We start from the raw sequence: 22,275 nt of genomic DNA on the forward strand, positions 1-22,275 counted from the left end.
AGCATTCTGTGATGCTATTCTTCTCACTACAATTGTACAGAGCAATTATCTGAGTTACCGTAGACTTTATCAGTTAGAACCAGTCTTGCCATTCTCTGTTGGCCTCTTTCATTAACAAGGTGTTTCCATCCGCAGAACTGCCGCTCACTGGATGTTTTCCATTTTTGTCACCATTCGGAGTAAATTCTAGAGACTGTTGTGCGTAAAAATCCCAGGAGATCAGCAGTTACAGAAATACTCAAATCAGCACGTCTGGCACCAACAATCATCCATATGATTATCTAATCAGCCAATCGTGTGTCAGCAGTGCAGTGCATAAAATGCAGATATGGGTCAGGAGCTTCAGTTAATGTTCACATCAGCCATCAGAATGGGGGAAAAAATGTGGACCGTGACATGATTGTTGTTGCCAGACGGGCTGGTTAGAGTATTTCACGTTGGATCATAATTTCTTTTTTTCTAGTAAGACCTTTGATATTAGGGCAAAAATCTTATTCTTGATAATTTTCGTATTGTTTTCCTGTAAAAATATCTAAACATTCTTAAAACAAGATCAGTTTGATTTATCTTGTTTTAGAAACAACACTGCATAAGATATTTAGGTTTTTCAGAGAATGTATTTTTAACGTGTGTATTTTGTCTTACTGTACGGGCAGAATTTTTATAGTCAAAACAAGTGAAAAAAAATCTACCAGTGCTGAAGAAGTAATCCAAAGTATTCAGAATATGTTATTGACATTGAGTAATCTAACGGAATATGTTACAAATTAAATTTTACAGCATGTATTCTGTAATCTGTAGTGGAATACCTTTCAAAAGTAACCCTACCAACCATGTACAGGTGCATCTCAATAAATTAGAATGTCGTGGAAAAGTTCATTTATTTCAGTAATTCAACTCAAATTGTGAAACTCGTGTATTAAATAAATTCAATGCACACAGACTGAAGTAGTTTAAGTCTTTGGTTCTTTTAATTGTGATGATTTTGGCTCACATTTAACAAAAACCCACCAATTCACTATCTCAAAAAATTAGAATATTCTGACATGCCAATCAGCTAATCAACTCAAAACACCTGCAAAGGTTTCCTGAGCCTTCAAAATGGTCTCTCAGTTTGGTTCACTAGGCTACACAATCATGGGGAAGACTGCTGATCTGACAGTTGTCAAGAAGACAATCATTGACACCCTTCACAAGGAGGGTAAGCCACAAACACTGTTCACAGAGTGCTGTATCCAAGCATGTTAACAGAAAGTTGAGTGGAAGGAAAAAGTGTGGAAGAAAAAGATGCACAACCAACTGAGAGAACCGCAGCCTTATGATTGTCCAGCAAAATCGATTCAAGAATTTGGGTGAACTTCACAAGGAATGGACTGAGGCTGGGGTCAAGGCATCAAACACACACAGACATGTCAAGGAATTTGGCTACAGTTGTCGTATTCCTCTTGTTAAGCCACTCCTGAACCACAGACAACGTCAGAGGCGTCTTACCTGGGCTAAGGAGAAGAAGAACTGGACTGTTGCCCAGTGTTCCAAAGTCCTCTTTTCAGATGAGAGCAAGTTTTGTATTTCATTTGGAAACCAAGGTCCTAGAGTCTGGAGGAAGGGTGGAGAAGCTCATAGCCCAAGTTGCTTGAAGTCCAGTGTTAAGTTTCCACAGTCTGTGATGATTTGGGGTGCAATGTCATCTGCTGGTGTTGGTCCATTGTGTTTTTTGAAAACCAAAGTCACTGCACCCGTTTACCAAGACATTTTGGAGCACTTCATGCTTCCTTCTGCTGACCAGCTTTTTAAAGATGCTGATTTCATTTTCCAGCAGGATTTGGCACCTGCCCACACTGCCAAAAGCACCAAAAGTTGGTTAAATGACCGTGGTGTTGGTGTGCTTGACTGGCCAGCAAACTCACCAGACCTGACCCCCATAGAGAATCTATGGGGTATTGTCAAGAGGAAAATGAGAAACAAGAGACCAAAAAATGCAGATGAGCTGAAGGCCACTGTCAAAGAAACCTGGGCTTCCATACCACCTCAGCAGTGCCACAAACTGATCACCTCCATGCCATGCCAAATTGAGGCAGTAATTAAAGCAAAAAGAGCCCCTACCAAGTATTGAGTACATATACAGTAAATGAACATACTTTCCAGAAGGCCAACAATTCACTAAAAATGTTTTTCTTATTGGTCTTATGATGTATTCTAATTTTTTGAGATAGTGAATTGGTGGGTTTTTGTTAAATGTGAGCCAAAATCATCACAATTAAAAGAACCAAAGACCTAAACTACTTCAGTCTGTGTGCATTGAATTTATTTAATACACGAGTTTCACAATTTGAGTTGAATTACTGAAATAAATGAACTTTTCCATGACATTCTAATTTATTGAGATGCACCTGTATGTATGTGTGTGTGTGTGTGTGTGTGTGTGTGTGTGTATATATATATATATATATATATATATATATATATATATATATATATATATATATACACACACACACACACACACACACACACACACACACACACACACACACACACACACACAGTATATATAGTTACAGTACATATAGTTACATGTTTATTGTTAACATGCAGAATTTTTACAAAAAGTATTTACATTGATATGTAGAACAAGTGCTAAAATGGATTTTAAGGATACGGCAGTTCCAAAACATCTTTTGGTTGAGTGATATTAACGAGTGGATTAAAAAAAAAAAATGTATTAATGTTTTTTATGTAATGTATTAATACATTAATAAAGAGTATTCAGTGACAAATGGATTGTGTGGATCTTGATTTGGACACATATGAAATTGAACGGGTATAACTATTACTCTCTACACGCAGTGAAAGGGTCTCGGTGCTGTACTTTGCATAGAGTAAAAGATCGATCTGGGATTTTTTAGGGATTGTCAAAATGAGGATTGCAATTAATCAGAAAACCTATCTTTTTACCTAGCAGTAATTTCACATACCCCTGGAACCTGCTTATCACTCAAGATATGCTGTTATACATTGAGTTTAAGCGAGGCATGCAATACACTGTTAAAATTCAGTTTAATTGCTGCCGTAAAATAAAAGTAGTGCAAATGATACAACCTTCAGTGATAATTTTTTCCCCCAGACTACTCTGAATTGAAATGCTGATTAAGAAAGTCAACTTGGAACTCTGAAAACGAAGAAATTACAAAAGATGTTATAAAATAATGATAATAAAATATTAGTGTAACTCAGTGAAAAAACATATCACAATTATTTTTATTTTTTTAATAACAGATGTAATGGCTCCTTTTGCCATGGTCTCTGCAAATATTGCCAGTCTGCACCTCATAGTCTTTCACTTGTTGAGCAGGAAAATCCCCAGTCAACGTGACATGAACACATTCAATAAAGATTATGGTAATCCGACTAACTCCTGAACAGGTGCTTAAGCCCAAACTCAGAGGTGTGGATTTAGATTCAGAGATTTAGTGCACAACAATAAAAACGTCCTTAAATGGAAACAATGAAGACAAACAATTAGTATCACTTTTGCTGAAAGACATTTACTGCATCAAAATTGACACAATATCCCATTAAATGTACTGTGATAACACAAAAAAGGTGAAAGAGAAGACAGTTAAACTTATGAGCAATATAATATCATGAGATAATCACATCTGCCTGCAGCTGTCCAGAGGCATTCACGAATACTCATGGCTGTTATTCCTCTACTGCATGAACTTGTGACTTTTAATCCTATTGTCAGTGCATGCCAGATCAGGACAATGGACTAAGCGTTCTGCCAGTTAGTAAGTCAATTTGAGCGGGACAGTACTCAAAAAACAATAACAAATGGACTGGTGTCATATTGCAGCATCCTAAAACAGAGCATATCTCTTGTCATTATATTGTTCTTGAGATAACAGAATCATCAAAGAGGAATCCACAACAATTCATTGCATAATACCTGATAAAGAAATTAGTCAACATGTAAAGGCGCATACAACCCATTTTACTTCCATAATATTTCTGAATGAAACAGGATATTCAACCAAAAAAAAAAAGTAGGGTGGGACTTTTTCAGTATTTAAGTATATTTTTTTTATATAAATCTCCACCTTTTACCAGCCCTGATCAATAGGTGGTGATATACACAAAGAATGTGAATCACCAAAAAAACAAAAGGAATAATGTGGAAGTGAAAGTGGAGATTTATAGTAAAAAAAAGAACTGACATTTTCCATGTGAAAGGTGCCATGCATTGTTCCTGGCAGGCTACTCAGCCTTACAGGCTCCATACGGTTAGGGTTAGGGCAGGGGTGGGCATCTGCTGCCTCCCAGAACAAACTGAAGCACATTTGTACAACGGGTTAAATGTTCAGCACTTTCTCATCCACACCAATTATTTGGCCACCATTCACTTTAGTTATATCGGCCTACAGAGCTAAAATATTCTTTTAAAATCTGTATTTGTGTTCTGCAGAAGAAAGTAAGTCATAAACATCTGGGATGGTGTAAATGATGATAGAATTGTCATTTTTCGGTGAACTATTCCTTTAAGGGCTTTGGAAGTCTGATTGTAAGATTTTAAAGTCACATGTAAGTGTGTGCAACTCATTTTACTTCTGCAGTGTGAAGTATTTCTGAGAAAAACAGGATTTAAAAATTGTTTTAAAAAATACAAGTTGATCAACTTTGATTTCATGATGACTTAAAACACATTTTTTAAACTTTTGTATTGTATAACAAATTTCATGGTGCAAACATCGCATAATGGAGTTTGAAGAAAAACAATGGCAATGCATTATGATATTTCATTTATTTTGTATTACTACCACACGATTAAACATACAAAATTTATCCTCCAAAACTGTCCATAGCCAGGTCTTTTGGAAAAAGTTCAAACTGCATCAACATATGTTTCACATCCCAGACCTTTGAAAAAGTTTCAAGAACACAGACTGACCAAGTCGAACACGCAAATGCCATCTAACAGAATAATTCAGCATCTTTGTATACAAAACAACTAAAGAAAGCAATTCACAAACCAACCTTAGAGATCAAACAAGCAGAAAATTACTTTTACTGACTTCTATGCAAATTGCAAAAACCAAGTGGGGATTTCCAAGCAAGAAAATGGCAGGATCAAAGCTATAAATCACTGCAGGGTAGAAAGTAAGAAGATGGGTGGTGAGACATTATTGGTGTTTTCTGGAATTTTTTCTTTTGCTGGATTCAATGTTAAGGATGAAATATGGATGAGCTGATGTACAAAGATGCTGGATACAGATATGAGATAAGATAATAGAGTGCCAGAAGCTGCAAAAACACCTGGATTCAAACCCTAGGGGTGTCAAGGCACTCTGTGTGAAGTACTTTATTCAGTGCTGCTTTTGGTCAAAGCACCTAAAGCCTTGCTGGTTGCATAACAGGACCCTTTTTATTTTGTTTTGGCCAAAACCAAATGTTATAACTTTGAAGAGCAAGTCAGAATTGAATTGAGACTTGGTAAATAAGCACCGGTGTTGACTGTTAAAATCATATAGTATCTGTTTGGGTAAATGCTGAGAATTAGCAAGCATCCGCTTGTGTCTGCTGGTGTGAGAATAAAATGGCTACCATCACATCTCAGAGCTCAAACACACAGGAGGTAGAACAAATTCTCTCTCTGCTGGTATTAAAGGCATAGTTCATGTAGAAATTAAAGTTCTGTCATCACTCACCCTCATGTTCTTCCAAACCCTCATGATTTTCTTCCTTCCTCCTTAGTCTAAATCTTCTGTGTTCCACGGAGGAAATAATGCCATACAGGTTTGGAACAATAGGAAGGGGAGTAACTGACAAGATTTTTATGTTTGTGTGAACTATACCCTTGACATTCTCAATAAATGAAAGCTACACAGCACTGTCCTCAGTACTTATTCACATAGAACTGATGTTTGAAGACACAATTTGCATAACAGGCAGTATGATATCACCCACACACAGGGTTGGGAGGGTTACTTCTGAAATGTTTTCCACTACAGATTACAGAATACATGCTGTAATATGTAATTTGTAACATATTCCGTTAGATTACTCAATGTCAGTAACATATTGTAAATACTTTAGATTACTTCTTCAGCACTGGCAGATTTTTTCACTTGTTTTGACTATAAAAACTCTGCCAGTACAGTAAGACAAAATACACGTTAAAAATACATTCTCTGAAAAACCTAAATATCTTATGCAGTGTTGTTTCTAAAACAAGATAAATCAAACTGATCTTGTTTTAAGGATTTTGTTTTATATTTTTACAGGAAAACAATACAAAAATTATCATCAAGAATAAGATTTTTGCCCTAATATCAAAGGTCTTACTAGAAAAAAAAAAAAAAGAAATTATGATCTAACGTGAATTTTCTTGATAAAAAAAATATGATCGTGCCTGGTAACATGCATGTAAAATGAATAGAAATAGCTTTTTAGCTTAGTGTAAAGCTGACAATTTACACAAGGTTTATTTCTATTTCTTCTGCTCCAAACTTACTTCTCTGTCTGCTCGTATGAACGTAAGACATCATAAGAAAGTGTTTAACCGCTGTTCAAATGCACTTTGGATCACATTATTTATATGTATAAATGTTTTCCATCTGAAAGGACTAAATATTAAATTAAACAAGTGACAATAAAATGCAAAGTAATCTCTTCAGTAATCAAAATAGTTTTTGAATGTAACTAATTACCAATGATTTAAACTGTAACTCTAGTGGAATACAGTTACTAATATTTTGTATTTGAAATACGTAATCCCATTACATGTATTCCATTATACCCCAACCCTGCCCACACATCAAATAAATGTAAAGAAATGCTTACATGATCTGACTGCATATATGACTCCTTAATGTGTATGCTATGAGATCACATTCAGCATATACTATGGAAAGGGATTCTTTTTGGTAGCAAGGCTGATTTACTTATGCCAAAACTGGTTTATTATCTCACATTATCAATACGGGTGACTTTAATATAAATGAAAGTCACTTGACATTTGAAAAGGATACACAGCGATAACTCCCATGAAATGTTCTGAGAGGCAATGGAAGACTTTGAGCAGCAACTATACGTAAATAAATAAAACATCTACAATACACGATCTACCATAGGTTTACATAAGGTGGAAATGTTCAATGCAGCTGATCAACATTATACTTACATAAATGTGTATAAGCTCAAAGAAGGCAATAATTAGTTAGTCTCCACAGTTAACTGGGACACGACGGTTTTTTTTTTTTGGGTGATGCTGTGGAGTTTTTTTTTGCTGGTTATACCTTGGATTACATTCCAGTGAGGTAAGTAGTAGCAGTTCAAGCATTCACTGAGAAATAATACTAAATCCAGTTGGGCGAAGCATCAAGTCAAACCAATTTCTTTAAACTCATAAGTTTAAACATGCATTACTGTAAACATTACTATAAAATGATATGCTTCTCCCCTTATAAAAAAGATTTCATAAAATTTCCAATGTCGATTAAATCAGCAAAAAAATATTATATTGTAGTATTATACAATAAATAATAATCCTTGTTTCTAATTTCTTATTCAAAGAGCCTGTTCTAAACAATGCCAGCAAATGAAATTATGGCACAGCTTGTTTTTATTAAAGGAATAGTTCACCCAAAATGAAAACTCTCTCATCATTTACTCACCCTTATGCCATCCCAGATGTGTGTAACTTTCTTTCTTCAGCAGAACACAAATTAAGATTTTTAGAAGAATTTCTCAGCTTTTTGGTCCATACAATGCAAATGAATGGGTGCAAAAATGTTGACGCTTCAAGTCACATAAAAGCAGTATAAAAGTAGTCCATATGGCTCCAGTGGTTAAATCCACATTTCTGAAGCAATATGAAAGGTGAGGGGTTAGAAACTGATCAATATTTAAGTCCATTATTACTATAAATTCTCCTCCCTGCTCAGTCAGCCACCACTTTAACTTTCACATTCTTCTTGTGTTTTTGGTGATTCACATTCTTCATGCATATGCCCCCTACTGGGCAGGGAGATGAATTTCTGAGAACATTTACTTTAATATTCTCACTTTAATATTCTCACCCACACCATTCATATTGCTTCAGAAAATATGGAAATAAAAATAACCACTAGAGTCATATGGATTACTTTTATACTGCCTATATGTGATTTTTGGAACGTCAATTTTTGACGTTTTTGGCACCCATTCACTTGCATTGTATGGACCTACAGAACTGAATATTCTTCTAAAAACCTTAATTTGTGTTCTGCAGAAGAAAGAAAGTCATGCACATCTGAGATGGCATGAGGGTGAGTAAATAATGAGAGAATTTACATTTTTGGGTGAACTATTCCTTTCATTAAAGAAAAAACAAACAAACAAAGTATGTCTTTTATATTGTGATTTGGAAAGAGTCATGTATCCAACTATCCTTGGACGTCCCATTTTTGGGTGACATATCATCTCCATCTGGTGTTTCAGCTGGTGTCATACCGGATTCAGTAAAATATTCCTCATCTTCGTCGAAATAACCATTCTCCATGCCGTATGGTCCATCGGCACTGGACACGGCAGAGAGGTCTTGGCAGCTGCCCTTGTACTCCTGGATGGACTCATGAAGGGACCAGAGTTGACAGAGTAGGGACATGTCCTGCTGCCGCAAACCCACCTGCACAAATAGTATTGTAATTATAGCACACAATTTAAAGAACAAACACTTGGTCTAAACTGGAATGAGTGCTTAGAGACAGATCAAAGAGACAACAAATTGCTTACTAGACCAAACTGACTCGAAACAAAAGATTTACATCAACATCTTGCTGAGGTATTTAGTGAATTCAAATAATGTAATATGTTTTGTGCTTACATTCAAAGCCTTATGGTCCTAAATTTCAGCTCTTTTCTGACATTATAAGGGATTAATTATTTACCACTGACTGTTCTCAAGTGTTACAGTAAAAATAAACAAAAGGTAGATAATATATTTTGAACATTAGAATTTGACCTTTTGGGAACCTTCAATGCTCAATATTAATGCTCGATTTACGAGCATTTTATGATTTTATAACCCCCAAACATGCTGTTAGAAATCTTTAGCGTCACATACGCGTTTCGAACATTCGAACAGAATTTTTTTGAAGTACATTGGCACGTTCTGAACATTTGAATCGATTCACGCGCATGATGCCCAAACATGTTCGATTCGAACCTTCAATTCGCGCCTGTGATGTCCAAAAATGTTCGAATCGAATGTTCTGTTTAGGCCAATGATGCCTAAACATACTGTCTAGGTAGGCAGCTCAAAGCCACTGACAGTTAAATGAACGCCTGCAGTCAGGAGAACAGCTGTTGCTTACAGTCTTACCCTTACCATCTCTTTTCTTAGCAGAGCCAAGGCGGCATCCAGGTTTGCTGGTTTATTCGCCAGCAAACTGTCCGTGTTATTTCTTCCACGGCTCAGGTCGTCCTGAATCATGGTCTTCTTCACGTACATCCTCTCCATCTCTCGCCACGATCCACCGCTGGAGTTCAGCAGTCCGCTCAGGCTTTTGGGCAGCGGCGGTAGACCCTCAATACAGGCCAACATGCCGCCCGTTGCTGCATTCCCAACCTTACCATTCATACTAATGTACACAAATAACAAGCTAGATTTACAGACGTGTGTATAGTAGCATGTGTTGGTTTCCTTACAGACCCTTACGTAACGTCGAAAAATCCATATAAAAGCCAAAGCTCCGAATAACACCTATAATCTGTAGGGCTGGAACTCGCACTTCCTGTCTCTTTAAAGGGATCTAGAGAAGACTGGGCGTGACTGCCAGTGACGGACAGGAAGGTCATTGGATATTCATGCGCATTGTTTAAAATTAATGTTTTATTCGGATCAAAGCGCAGCCATGCACAGCTATTGTGCAGTAACCTACATTTTGCGCATGGAAAATATTATCTCGAAATGTTTACTGGCCTGTATTTTATTCTAAATTCTGTATCCAAAAACAACGTTGCAATCTATTGGCCGTAAAAGGTGTTAAAAGTAAATATGTTTAACTTAAAGGTGAAAATACTTTCTTGGCCTGCTTTTATTTTATTTTAAAAGCACATTAGGTCAAAACAAATATTTTGCCAGGTATTGAGGTAACCCCCTCAAAAATCAAAACAAACAAGTGCAGCGGCTGCACTTCCTGCGAATGTGAACTACTGCAATGACCGCAGTGTAAATAACTATATGGTTATAATACCAGAAATTGGTGATATGGGCTTATAAACTATAACACAACCACAGGATGTACAGCAGAATTATGTGCCAATGTCGGATAATTTTCTAACGTCAGCATTTATAGTAAAAGAGTAAGTAAATCATTCACTTGTTGCTGTGTGTTGTGTTTAAGAGATGGTAATAAAATCTGACTCTTACTTTACCGAGATCGTGATGATGCAGTCTTTCTGGTCTCCATGTAATCCTCATATGTACCTACATAACCTCCGAAGATGCCTTTAATTAGTTATTTCCAAAGGCGATGTTTCATAAGCCATGCTGAATGCGAGATTTGCGTGTCAGTTTACTATGAACCGCTAAGAAAGAGAGAATGCACTCTGACAAAAACGGAGAGTAAAATGCATTTATTATGTTGCCAAGATAAAACAAAATACAGTTGAAGCAGCATTTTCCTGGCAGCTTTCTCCTCTCTGCTGGTTGTGTAAAAATTGTGGTGTGTCAGACGGCGCGGAGGACTGTCCTGTCAGCGCCTGATTTCATTCATTCTGCCAGTGCAACAGTGTCTGATAAAACGATGGTAAAATGCGATAAACGGTGAAACTATATGCGCTCAAAACCAATGACTTCATGACAATCGTAATTAATGATAATAATATGGCGGCATTTATTGTCAGCCTGTAATATAAAGCGGCATAATGTCGTATTTTTGTATAGCTAAAAAAAGCTGTGTGGCTTATACCGGAAGTGGTCCACATTCAAGGTTGATAATGACAGCGCCCTAATTTAACTGAAAAATAATGTGGATACCATGTTCAATGGAAACATGGGTAAATGCTTCACGCTGTCAACCCCCAAACCTACGCCCTTGGGTCTCACAGTCCTGTAATGGCAGCTCAGCGTTGGCTTGAAGAGCACATGAGCAGGAAGTGGTCAGAAGTATTGAGTGATGGCGAGGTCACGACCGGAATCCCTGGACGGAACAAAGGTGTCGGTAATAGACAGATGGTGACCACGAGCAGCCGCGAACCCGCCCCTCTGGAACAACACACACCCAGCTGCAGCTGGACTTCAAGCATTCGGACATGACACGCACACATACACCTACACGGAACGACTGTTTAATCTCACTGTCCCTTTTATCAACAAGCAATATAATATAGTATGTGCAGTCAGTGGGGTCCAAAAGTCTAGGGTCCACTAGTGAAATGCTTCTATTTTTCATTCAGTGTAATAAACGATATTATCAGCATATCAATTTGAGTGAAAAGTTGAAATTAATGCAAATGAATATGATTTATTTTTACTTCTTCAGTATGTTCCCCTTTTTTTATTTGCAACCACATTTGGTTCATGTCTTGAGGCATATTTCTGACTTAATTATGTTTTGTGTAAAAAGCTCACAAAATAATATGGTTTATCGTGAAGTTTTTCCCAATTGATTCTAGAAAGCAGGCTAATCAATACAATGCTGATATATACGTTACAATTTAATATCAAGTGAGATGTACACAAAATTGTGGTCCAATGAACACTTATTTTACACTATATTTAATGAAAATTCACAATAAAAATGAATATATATAAAATTTATTATATTTATGATTGTGAGGGAATATTTGTTTATTTTGAGATTACAGATATCGGCCAATAAACACACCAACTTGGCCAATTAACAAAAATCTATCACTTAGGGTTTACAATTCTTAAAAGTTATGATATAATGGAAAATAAATATGTATAGAGATTTAATCAAATCTTTCACCACCTATGTTACCATTTACATAGAATGTAAAGTGTTTCAAATTGGCGAAAGGCTACAAAAACACTTCAACGAAGATTTATTTCAACCACTATTAAAAGACAACATCAATAAAACATGAATAAGGCATTTTTTTTATCAGTGTAAAATGAGATATGGACATTTTTGTAACAAAAACAACAACTATTTATAACCATTTTATAAAACTAGAAACTTCTCAACATTTATATTAAAATGCAAATATTAATAATAAAAAGCCAATAGTTTTTAATGTCAGGACAAAAATAAACCAACATTTCAACAATAACGTGCAAGGTCTTCATTCATCCAACAGAAAAATCACCAAATAACAGCACTGTTTGCCTTTATCAAAACCAGTAGTGCATGCTAAAATTGCTTGCATATGACATAACCGATGCCTGGAGCATGTCCAACACTAAACCAGTCACTGTCTTCTGCTCTCCTTACATAGGTAAATCAATTTAGTGTTAGAACGAGTGAACCAGGTTATTAATGTTATTGTTATTAATGACACCAAGACGAAACTGTTCTTGGAAAGCCTGATCCTGCAGATAGCTAAGCACATCTAAATCCTGCATCAAACAGCAAGCAAAATTCAGTACTGCTGAATCAGACATGAACCACGGGCATGGACAAACACAAGGACAGTGACAGCTCAACTAAGCTGTCAATCAAACCAGCACTGACCACACCCACCATTCTTCCCATGATGCAAATACTCTCGAGTCTTATTTAAGTACAGAATGAGTTAGAATAAGTCAGTAGCTGAAATATTACAAAAGCATTTGAGAAAATTCCCTGTATTGTTGAAATCGTCATTTTGGGTGGGACACTGGGTGGCAACGAGTTCAAAATGTATTTTAAGAACTGTGACTCACATTGTTATTGCGTTGAAATTAAAATGTCACACCACCATGACAGATTTTCTTGTATCTTTTATCTGAGATTGAGCCTAAATAGGTTAAGCCCCATGTTGAAGGAATAGTTGACCCAATATTTTTTATTTTTTTTTTTGTATTCTGTCATCATTTCTTACCTTCATGTTGTTCCAAAGCTGTATGACTTTTTCTGTGAAACAATATAAGTAATTTTTAGAAGAATATCCAGACCACAAAGAAAGTAAAAGGGGACTGGTTATGTCTAGCTCCAAAATAACACCAAAAAAACAACACACAAAGCATCATTAAAAGTCTTCTAAAGTCATCAGATAACTTTATATAAAGAATATACTGAAATTTAAATTGTTATTCACTGAAAATCTTGCACTCTGCCAAGTTACAAAAATCAAATGGAAAAATGGCACACTGACAACATTTGAAGAAAATGGCACTGACATTTGATCACGATCCACGTGAGAATCTATGATGGCACCATATTAAAATTAAGAGCTACAGCGGAGGGGAAGATTTTCAGTGAATAATGACTTAAATTTCAGTCTGTTCGTTACACAAAGCCATCATTTTTCAAAAGACATGGAACACAGCACACAAGTCGTACAGACTACTTTTAGGATACTTTCACAATGCTTCATTGTCATTTTGGAGCTTGACAGTCATTATATCAAAAAGAAGGCCATGATATTCTTCAAAAATTCACCTTTTATGTTACAGATTTGAAGGGTGAGTAAATGATGACAGTATTTCCATTTTTGGGTGAACTGTTCCTTAAAAGCCTCTCTGAGCTTAGAGTCTTCAGAGATCACATGAGACAGGAGTCTAAATGCTCATTTATTTTGGACTCTAGTACTTTGATGTGACAGACAGGGCAGTGGATGGTGATCTGAACTGGATGACTGTTTGCTTCCTGATCCCTGACTGCAGACAGACCAGCATTTCTGATCTCCTCTCGCTTCTTTACTGTGGTTGTGGTGGTTTCATTGATAGTCTGCTGGAAGTTATTAAAGATATGTGCCGAGTTATGCTCTTCCCATGATCTTTTCCTGGCTCCTGAAGTCATTGTCCCTGATGTCCAGGGGCTGCCAATATTTTTAGGGCTTGGAAAATTGGACCCAGGCTTTTTGGAGCCTCCAAAGTGTATGGAACTAGAATCTGAAGCAGTTGTACTTGGCTTCTGGGGACTGCCAGTGTTACTGAATCCTGAGGTTGTAATATTCAACCCTGGTCTTTGATTACTACTGAAGTACTTAGAAATGTGACCTGGTGTGCTAGTTTCAGATTTTCTGTAGTTTCCAAAAGTTTTCAAATTTGAATCTGGGAATTTTCTTGTAGCATTTTCAGCACTTCCAAAATATTTGGAGAGATGAGGCTTAGTAGAGCCAGGCTTTGATCCTGTGACACTGGATGAATGACAGTTATTGATCATGTCTGTTTTACCCAAAGATATTAGGTAATTGGTAACTGACGCAGTTGGACCATTATATTTAGCAGTGTTTTCTATTGAGCCATTTGTGATAGGCTTGGAAGACCCAGCAGCACTGGTTGCTTTCTCTGGAGATTTGCAGATTTTGGCCTGGAAGAGATCTTGCACTGTCGTCTGCTTGGCCCTCAAATTGCCGTTGACTTTAGAAATTCTCACAGGTGAGCCATTGATGTTGATGAAGGCATTGGTGTTGCTTATAGATTTTTGGCGGAGAATATTTGATGTACCCAAGCTGACTCTTTTGTCTGAGCTTGTCTCATTGGACCATGGTCTTGGAAGAGAGACCGAGTCATTACTAGGAGGAGAAACCAGAGGATTGGGCTGTGCCCTTGAAGGACTTAAGGGACTCTGGCTGGGTTGTTTGTCCATGGATATCTGACTATTCCCTCGGAGTACAAAACCTCTCCCACTGAATGGAATGATATTTCTGATGTCTTGTGAGCCAGAGCCTGCAATGTAATACAAATAATTCTGTCACTTAAGATGTAAAGAGAAAAGAAAAACATGTTTAGACTTTGATATTTAAAGAAGCTAATCCTTATCAAAATTTTAATGTGGTTTGAAATCTGATTAAAATCTGATTTTGAGACGTGTTTCAGTCTGAACAGTTTTTGTTATTCAAGAGGGAGAATCAGTCATTCAGGAACAATAAAATTAGTATAAATACAGTAGAGTTTCAGCATATTTGGTTCTTGGACCCCTAATGATGCATTTCAGAGCTTTGCAGATGTACAATTCTGAAAACTAGATATAGGGATTGCACTAACCGAAGAGCCACATGTGTCACTTAATCTTAATAATAGTGTACTTTTTGGACTCTCGAAAATTGACATTTTGACAATTGTTTTTATGTGAATAAATAAAAGGTACATTTTTAGTTTAACCATTATTTATACTTAAGACATTTGTTTTGTTGGACAAGATAAACTAGCTTCATACCATGTCACCTACAGTGGCATGCTAAAGTTTGGGCACCCCTGGTCAAAGTTTCTGTGAATAGTTAAGTGAGTAGAAGATGAACTGATCTTCGAAAGGCATAAAGTTAAAGATGAAACATTCTTTTCAACATTTTAAGCAATATTAGTGTATTATTTTTATTTTGTACAATTTTAGAGTGAAAAAAAGGAAAGGAGCACCATGCAAAAGTTTGGGCACCCCAAGAGATTTGAGCTCTCAGATAACTTTTACCAAGGTCCCAGACCTTAATTAGCTTGTTAGGGCTGTGGCTTGTTCACAATCATAGTTTGGAAAGGCCAGGTGATGCAAATTTCAAAGCTTTATACATACTCTGACTCCTCAAATGTTGTCCAAACAATCAGCTGCCATGGGCTCCTCTAAGCAGCTGCCTAGCACTCTGAAAATTAAAATAATTGATGCCCTCAAAGCAGAAGGCTATAAGAAGATAGCAAAGCGTTTTCAGGTAGCCGTTTCCTCAGTTCGTAATGTTATTAAGAAATGGCAGTTAACAGGAATGGTGGAGTTCAAGTTGAGGTCTGGAAGACCAAAACTTTCAGAGAGAACTCCTCGTAGGATTGCTAGAAAGGCAAATCAAAAACCCTGTTTGACTGCAAAAGACCTTAAGGAAGATTTAGCAGACTCTGGAGTAGTGGTGCACTGTTCTACTGTGCAGCGACACCTGCACAAATATGACCTTCATGGAAGAGTCATGAGAAGAAAACCTTTCCTGCGTCCTCACCACAAATTTCAGCATCAGAAGTTTGCAAATGAACATCTAAACAAGCCTGATGCATTTTAGAAACAAGTCCTGCGGACTGATGAAGTTAAAATATAGCTTTTTGGCCGCAATGAGCAAAGATTTGTTTGGAGAAAAAAGGGTGCAAAATTTCATGAAAAGAACACCTCTCCAACTGTTAAGCACAGGGGTGGATCGATCATGCTTTGGGCTTGTGTTGATGCCAGTGGCACAGGGGAACATTTCACTGGTAGAGGAAAGAATGGATTCAATTAAATACCAGCAAATTCTGGAAGCAAACATCACACCATCTGTAAAAAAGCTGAAGATGAAAAGAGGACTGCTTCTACAACAGGATAATGATCCTAAACACACCTCAAAATCCACAATGGACAACCTTCAGCTTGCGCCTCTTTAGGTATTGCCATGGCCCTCACGTCCCCCGACCTAAACTTCAACGAAAATCTGTGGATAGACCTCAAAAGAGCAGTGCATGCAAGACGGCCCAAGAATCTCACAGAACTAGAAGCCTTTTGCAAGGAAGAATGGGCGAAAATCCCCCAAACAAGAATTGAAGACAATTAGCTGGCTACAAAAAGCTTTTACAAGCTGTGATACTTGCCAGGGGGTGTTACTAAGTACTGACCATGCAGGGTGCCCAAACTTTTGCTTTGGGCCTTTTTCCTTTTTTGTTATTTTGAAACTGTAAAAGATGGATATAAAAAGTAAAATTGCTTAAAATATTAAAGAAATGTGTCATCTTTAACTTTACGCCTTTTGGAAATCAGGCCATCTTTTGCTCGCTTAGCTATTCACAGCAACAGAAATTTTGATCAGTGGTGCCCAAACATTTGCATGCCACTGTATATTTCGTTTTTGACCATTGAAAATGGGAACAATTTTTTAAAAATTTGGATGGAGCCATACTAGCTGGGTTTCCATCCAACTGTTTTTACGCACATTTTCAAATTCCGCATAAGAAATCCTGAATGGAAATGCTATATATGCGAATAAACTCAAAAATCACTTACAATTTAATGCGCTAAGAGGAGGTGGATTTTCTAGAGTTTCGCATTAGTCAAAATGCACATTAAGTTGATGGAAACCTGACGCAAAACGATGACATTTTGACCATTCATGCCTGTGTTATGAGTTATTTTCGAAAATAGCTCTTGACATTCAGAAGTGTTTAACCCACAGCTGGTCAATAAAGTGGGTCCTCACAATCCACCTGAACAGTTTTTAGCACAGATGCTCCCAGATATGCAGAGGCTTGCAGCATATGGGCATCACTTCCATTTCAGCGATTTATTCTATCATATATTACACTTGCTCTGCGGCGTCTTCCGGCAGCAATTAATAAAAAACGAGCTACAATTGCTCCAAACCTGCAAATAAAACTCTCCCCAAAGCAAGAATCTTAAAGGATATTAAGATATCTTTAATACTTCTGAAGTAACACTCAAACTTGGAGAAATAACACAAATTTTTTTTGAACTCGCACCATTGGCATATAATGCAACAAGATGTACTGAAGTAATAAAAGACCTTTCTATCTCTGCATAAAAATAAAATAATTTGAAAGGTTATTTTGACCTGTAGTTTTGCTCCAAAATCATAGGTGATTATTTTGACCCATATTTGATTGCACAGAAAATACTGATCCATGGTTTTTAATATTTTGGCTTTCAATATAATTTATGTTCTTCATTATGTTCTTATCTTCAGAAAAAATATTTTAAATGAACAAAATCAGCCAGGAAAGTTCCCAGGGTTGATTCCACAAAGAATAACCCGGATACCTTTTCAGATGATTAATTTCCATTAAATTTCCATGTTTGTTAACTAAAAGTTGACATGATGACCCATATGAGTCATGATATTTCCGGTTTTCCATGACTGCTGGCAGGGCCGTAGCAGGGAATTCTGGGCCCCCTCACTATATATTGCTCTGGGCCCCTTTCCTATTTAAATATAGTTCTGAATTTGTTGTGGCCCCGTTCCTTTAGGCCCCTAGAATCGTTAACACTTTTCACCCCACTTTCTATGGCCCTGACTACTGGAACCCTGAACACCATACATAATGCACAGGAGTGTCTACAGCTGTGTCAGAATACACTCAACTACAGTATTTTGCCAGTGAATAGTATGCTTATGACACAGTATAAAATACAGCCTCCATTGCAAATGCACCTCTTAAGGTCAGTGCCAAAGTGAGATGCAAAGATGAATATAGCAGAAACAGTTTTTAGTCAAACATTTCCAGTTTTACATCCTCCCTTTCCACTGACAGCTACTCTCAGCTGTTGTAGAAGAAAGTCTCCTGTCATCATGCTGATGCTTACGTAATTATTATAACAACCAGTTTAAATATATTGGATATTGACTACATATTTCATCACTTGCAAAGTGACAGTGCGAAGAGTCAGTCCTAAAGATCAGATTTGAAAAACAAATCTGAATTAGGTGCAGTGTGAACAAAGCCTGGTTTAATGATGTTTACTGTCACCTGTAGTGCTGCTAGGAGGTTTTGTCTTCTCGGAGTTGTCAGTTGAAGGATTCTTCTCTTTCTTTCCATCCCTTTTACTTTTGCCTGTTTTGCCATAATTCTCTGGCTCTTTGATTTTGGTGTATGTTCCACCGCAGGTCCTCTGGTGCTCCGCCCACCAGGGGTCTCTGGTCGAGGGAGGTCTGTTCATTGCACGCTTTACGTATCCAAAGAATGGTCTGCGATTCTGACATGGCCCGTTACATCGCCACCAGTGCTGCCTGTACACGTCCACCTCATCGTGAAAAGAGTGATATATCTGTGAAGAGAGATTTATTACAGCATAGACACTAGAATCAGTCATGACATTTCATTCATGCCAGTAGCACAAATGTTGTGGGGTGAGTTACAAACATAAATACTTAGGGATAAGGGTTTGTTCAAATCCCTAACCCAATGTATGAGCAATAGTCTTAGCAGACACTATTAATCAGTATGCCTTACAGTGATGTTGGTACCGCCTGCTTGGTTGATTCTGTTCATGTGTTTGCAGAATTCTGGTCCATGGCCATCTCGATCTCTGTTGTTTTGAGTCACGAAGAGAAGAGCATGGATCATCTCATGTAGAAGAGTCTGTGGAAAGACAAATAGCTCATTGCATACTCTAAAACTTATAGCTGCAACTGATCAAACATTTGGCACGATACATCTGGTGAAGATCTGCTGATCAGTCTAACATGTGAAACAAAACACTTCGAATCAAATCAAATCCCTTTATTGTCACTCAACCATATACACAAGTGCAACAGTGGGTGAAAGTCTTGGGTGCAGTTCCAAGCAACATAACAGTATGAAAATTACAATAAATATCTGATTTACACACAACACAGTTTACACATCTTGTTACACAACACAATATACACATAATAATATACACAAATAAGAAGACTGTATTCAATAAAAATGCGCTGGTGAGCCTTCTTCACAACGGCCTCAGTGTGGACGGACCATGTGAGTTTCTCAGTGATGTGGACACCGAGGAACTTGAAGCTGCTGACTCTCTCCACCGGTGATCCATTGATGGTGATGGGGCTGTCAGTTGTAAGTCTTTTGTAAATCTTTCTGGATTAGAATGTCTACTAATTGCTTAAAAGTCCAAATGAAACAGCATTCACAATCCATTTTACTTCCGTAATGTGACCTACTTCTGAGTGAAACACAATAATCATTGAGAAAAAGTGTAGGGGCTTGACTGGATCAATAAAGTGGGTGTTACATCCCAGAACTGAGCCAAATCTGAAAGGGAGTTTGCAGATGATCATGGAAGACTACTCTCCTCCTGAAACAGCTATTGCACCCACTTTTGAGGAGGCTTTTTGACCGGAATGTGGGGGCTGAAGGTAATGTTCACCCTTCACAATGGTCATTTTTTTCTTTTCTTTTTTTTTTTCAAAATGCTATTTGTAACCTTTATTACATTAATTTTAACCTGCATAATTGATTCAAAAGTAAATGTAATGTTTAACCAACCTCCACAAGATCTTTTCTGGGTCTGAGCTTTAATAGCGGTTCACTGAGTCGAATAGAGCACAGGCCTCCTCTTCCCTCATAAGAGCACACCCCAGCACATCTGAGAGAGACAAACAACATTATCCCAGAAATGAACATAAGTGGACTGTAATTCACAGTACAAGTTGTGTACTGTACATTGTGCATTCTATGTGCTATGCTGCAGCTGTCAATAAAGTTTATTCACCTGTCTGACAGAATCGGTACTTGTAATTAATTTATGAGTCTTACAGTGTCATCCGTGCACTCCACTTCACCTCCACACCGCTGAGTTTCCCCCAGAAGAACATGTCATTAAACTGTAGGAACATGGCTCTCACGTCCGGATTGGGATCGAGCATCTCCCAAGACCCATCCACGATGGACATCGGTTTGTCTGGTCTGGACTGAGAGTGTGAAATAACATCCATCAGATCATGGGAGTCAATCTTTCGCTTTTTACTTGACGGATAGTCGTCATCATCAGTCCACGCAGGAGCCGATGTCTCATTATCAAACTGCTCTTGTAAACGAAGAGCGAGTAGAAAGTCTTCATCCTCCATCGTCAGATTCAGTAAAAACATATCATCCGCCACCATTAACCTGCACAAAATCTCTACATGTAACCGTTAATCATGACCACCAAAACTCCTGTTTTATAGACTGTAATGTTTTATTTATTTATTTAATATATATAAATCGGTCTAATCGTACATTTTGATGATGTAAATGTTATGAATAACGTCAAAACATTTGAAAGAAAATGGACGAACGCTTATTCTTCTTCTTGTTAATGGCCGTTCACTCCTAGGAGCATTACCGCCACCTACCGTATTTTATATCCTACACCCTTTTGCCTAAAAACAGTGTAAAAACATGATGATAGATCATAGAGCTATGTTGTGTATCCGGCATTAGATGGCGCTGCGTGTTCAGCTCCTCCATCCTTTATCCCCACACAGTCCCAATCCCAGCATTGCACCATATTATATTCTTCTATCCAAACCTGTGTCATGTAGAAAGGTAAAAAGTGCTTTATACACCTGTGTATCCGCTAGACCCAAAATATCCTCTACACTTACTGATCTACCCTCAATGCTCTCAAATAAGTTTTTACGATATTCATTATACTTATCACATACCAACAGTACATGCTCTACAGTTTCTAACATCCTACAGTTTCACACAATCCATCTCTGTGTTTACTCATAATTGCCAAAGTTGAGTTTAAGCCTGTATGTCCCAGTCTGACCCTAGCTAACAATACTTCCTCCATTCTATTCATTCCAATAGACCATTTACTTGCCACTATCTTCCTGATTTTATAAAGCCACCTACCTTTGCTACTACTATCCCATCTTCCCTGCTATTCTTTATTCAATTCCTTCTGAATTATAGCTTTCATCTCACCTTTCCCCATTTACACTTGAATATCTACTTCTCTTTTCTCAAGTGCACTTTTGGCTAATATATCAGCCACCTCATTTCCTAACACCCCAACATGTGCAGGTCCCCAATAAAACTGTATCATCACTTCATTTACTGTTAACCTGCAACAGAGAATAGACTTCCAAGAGTAAATCTTCCCTTTCTGATCTTGCAGATAAAATACTATTCAGGACTGAAACTGAATCAGAGCATATAACCACCTTAACCGGTATTTTTTTGCTCTATCCATTGCAAACCTACTATTATGGCAATCAATTCTGCAGTATATACCGATAAACAATTATTTAACTTTTGACTCATCTCTATTTTAAATTTAGGTATAAACACTCCTATGCCAACATTTTGATTTATTGGATCTTTGGAACCACCTGTATATATTTGTATGAATGAATTCCTTGGAAGGACGAACTCCTTCCATTTGGAGACCTATAATAGTAATAATAATAATAATAAAAGTGTTGGCCAATCATAACGACGCACAGTGTGAGAGTCCTGTGAAATTATTTTCATTTTATTTTTAATGAATGCTAAATTACCTACTTAAACAGAGCAAAACAATTTGGTGAGATACAGATACTATTATATGGAAGATTCTAATAAATTATATATGTTACTAAAACGTTTAAGACCATATTGACCAAACAAAACATAACAGAGCGGGGAATGCTGGGATATGTTATGCGGAGAACTAAAACGGTTGACCTCAAAATAGTTGCACGGAGTGT

General features: G+C 37.3%; 2 protein-coding genes across 4 annotated transcripts; both read right to left on the bottom strand.

Moving 5' to 3' along the window:
• Window positions 1–4,784: 4,784 nt before the first annotated feature.
• On the bottom strand, window positions 4,785–11,215 carry LOC127415875 (protein FAM89A-like). Of its 2 annotated transcripts, none has more exons than XM_051654887.1 (3): window positions 10,417–11,215; window positions 9,368–9,620; window positions 4,785–8,665 (listed from the first exon to the last, which is right to left on the bottom strand). In XM_051654887.1, exons 1-3 carry the CDS (start codon window positions 10,449–10,451, stop codon window positions 8,390–8,392), a joined length of 564 nt encoding a protein of 187 aa, XP_051510847.1. In that variant the 5' UTR covers window positions 10,452–11,215; the 3' UTR covers window positions 4,785–8,389. The 2 variants fall into 2 exon arrangements, with proteins under 2 accessions (XP_051510847.1, XP_051510848.1); XM_051654888.1 differs by having other exon boundaries at window positions 10,412–11,208.
• A 569-nt stretch (window positions 11,216–11,784) lies between these two features.
• sprtn (SprT-like N-terminal domain) lies at window positions 11,785–22,160 on the bottom strand. Of its 2 annotated transcripts, XM_051654764.1 has the most exons (6): window positions 21,919–22,160; window positions 20,354–20,508; window positions 20,084–20,183; window positions 19,058–19,186; window positions 18,575–18,872; window positions 11,785–14,821 (listed from the first exon to the last, which is right to left on the bottom strand). In XM_051654764.1, the coding sequence occupies exons 1-6, from the start codon at window positions 22,018–22,020 to the stop codon at window positions 13,692–13,694; spliced, it is 1,914 nt and encodes a 637-aa protein (XP_051510724.1). In that variant the 5' UTR covers window positions 22,021–22,160; the 3' UTR covers window positions 11,785–13,691. The 2 variants fall into 2 exon arrangements, with proteins under 2 accessions (XP_051510724.1, XP_051510723.1); XM_051654763.1 differs by lacking the exon at window positions 21,919–22,160 and having other exon boundaries at window positions 20,354–21,897.
• Window positions 22,161–22,275: the final 115 nt, after the last annotated feature.

This window comes from Myxocyprinus asiaticus, chromosome 25 (assembly GCF_019703515.2).
Source record: "Myxocyprinus asiaticus isolate MX2 ecotype Aquarium Trade chromosome 25, UBuf_Myxa_2, whole genome shotgun sequence".
NCBI classification, from domain to species: domain Eukaryota; kingdom Metazoa; phylum Chordata; class Actinopteri; order Cypriniformes; family Catostomidae; genus Myxocyprinus; species Myxocyprinus asiaticus.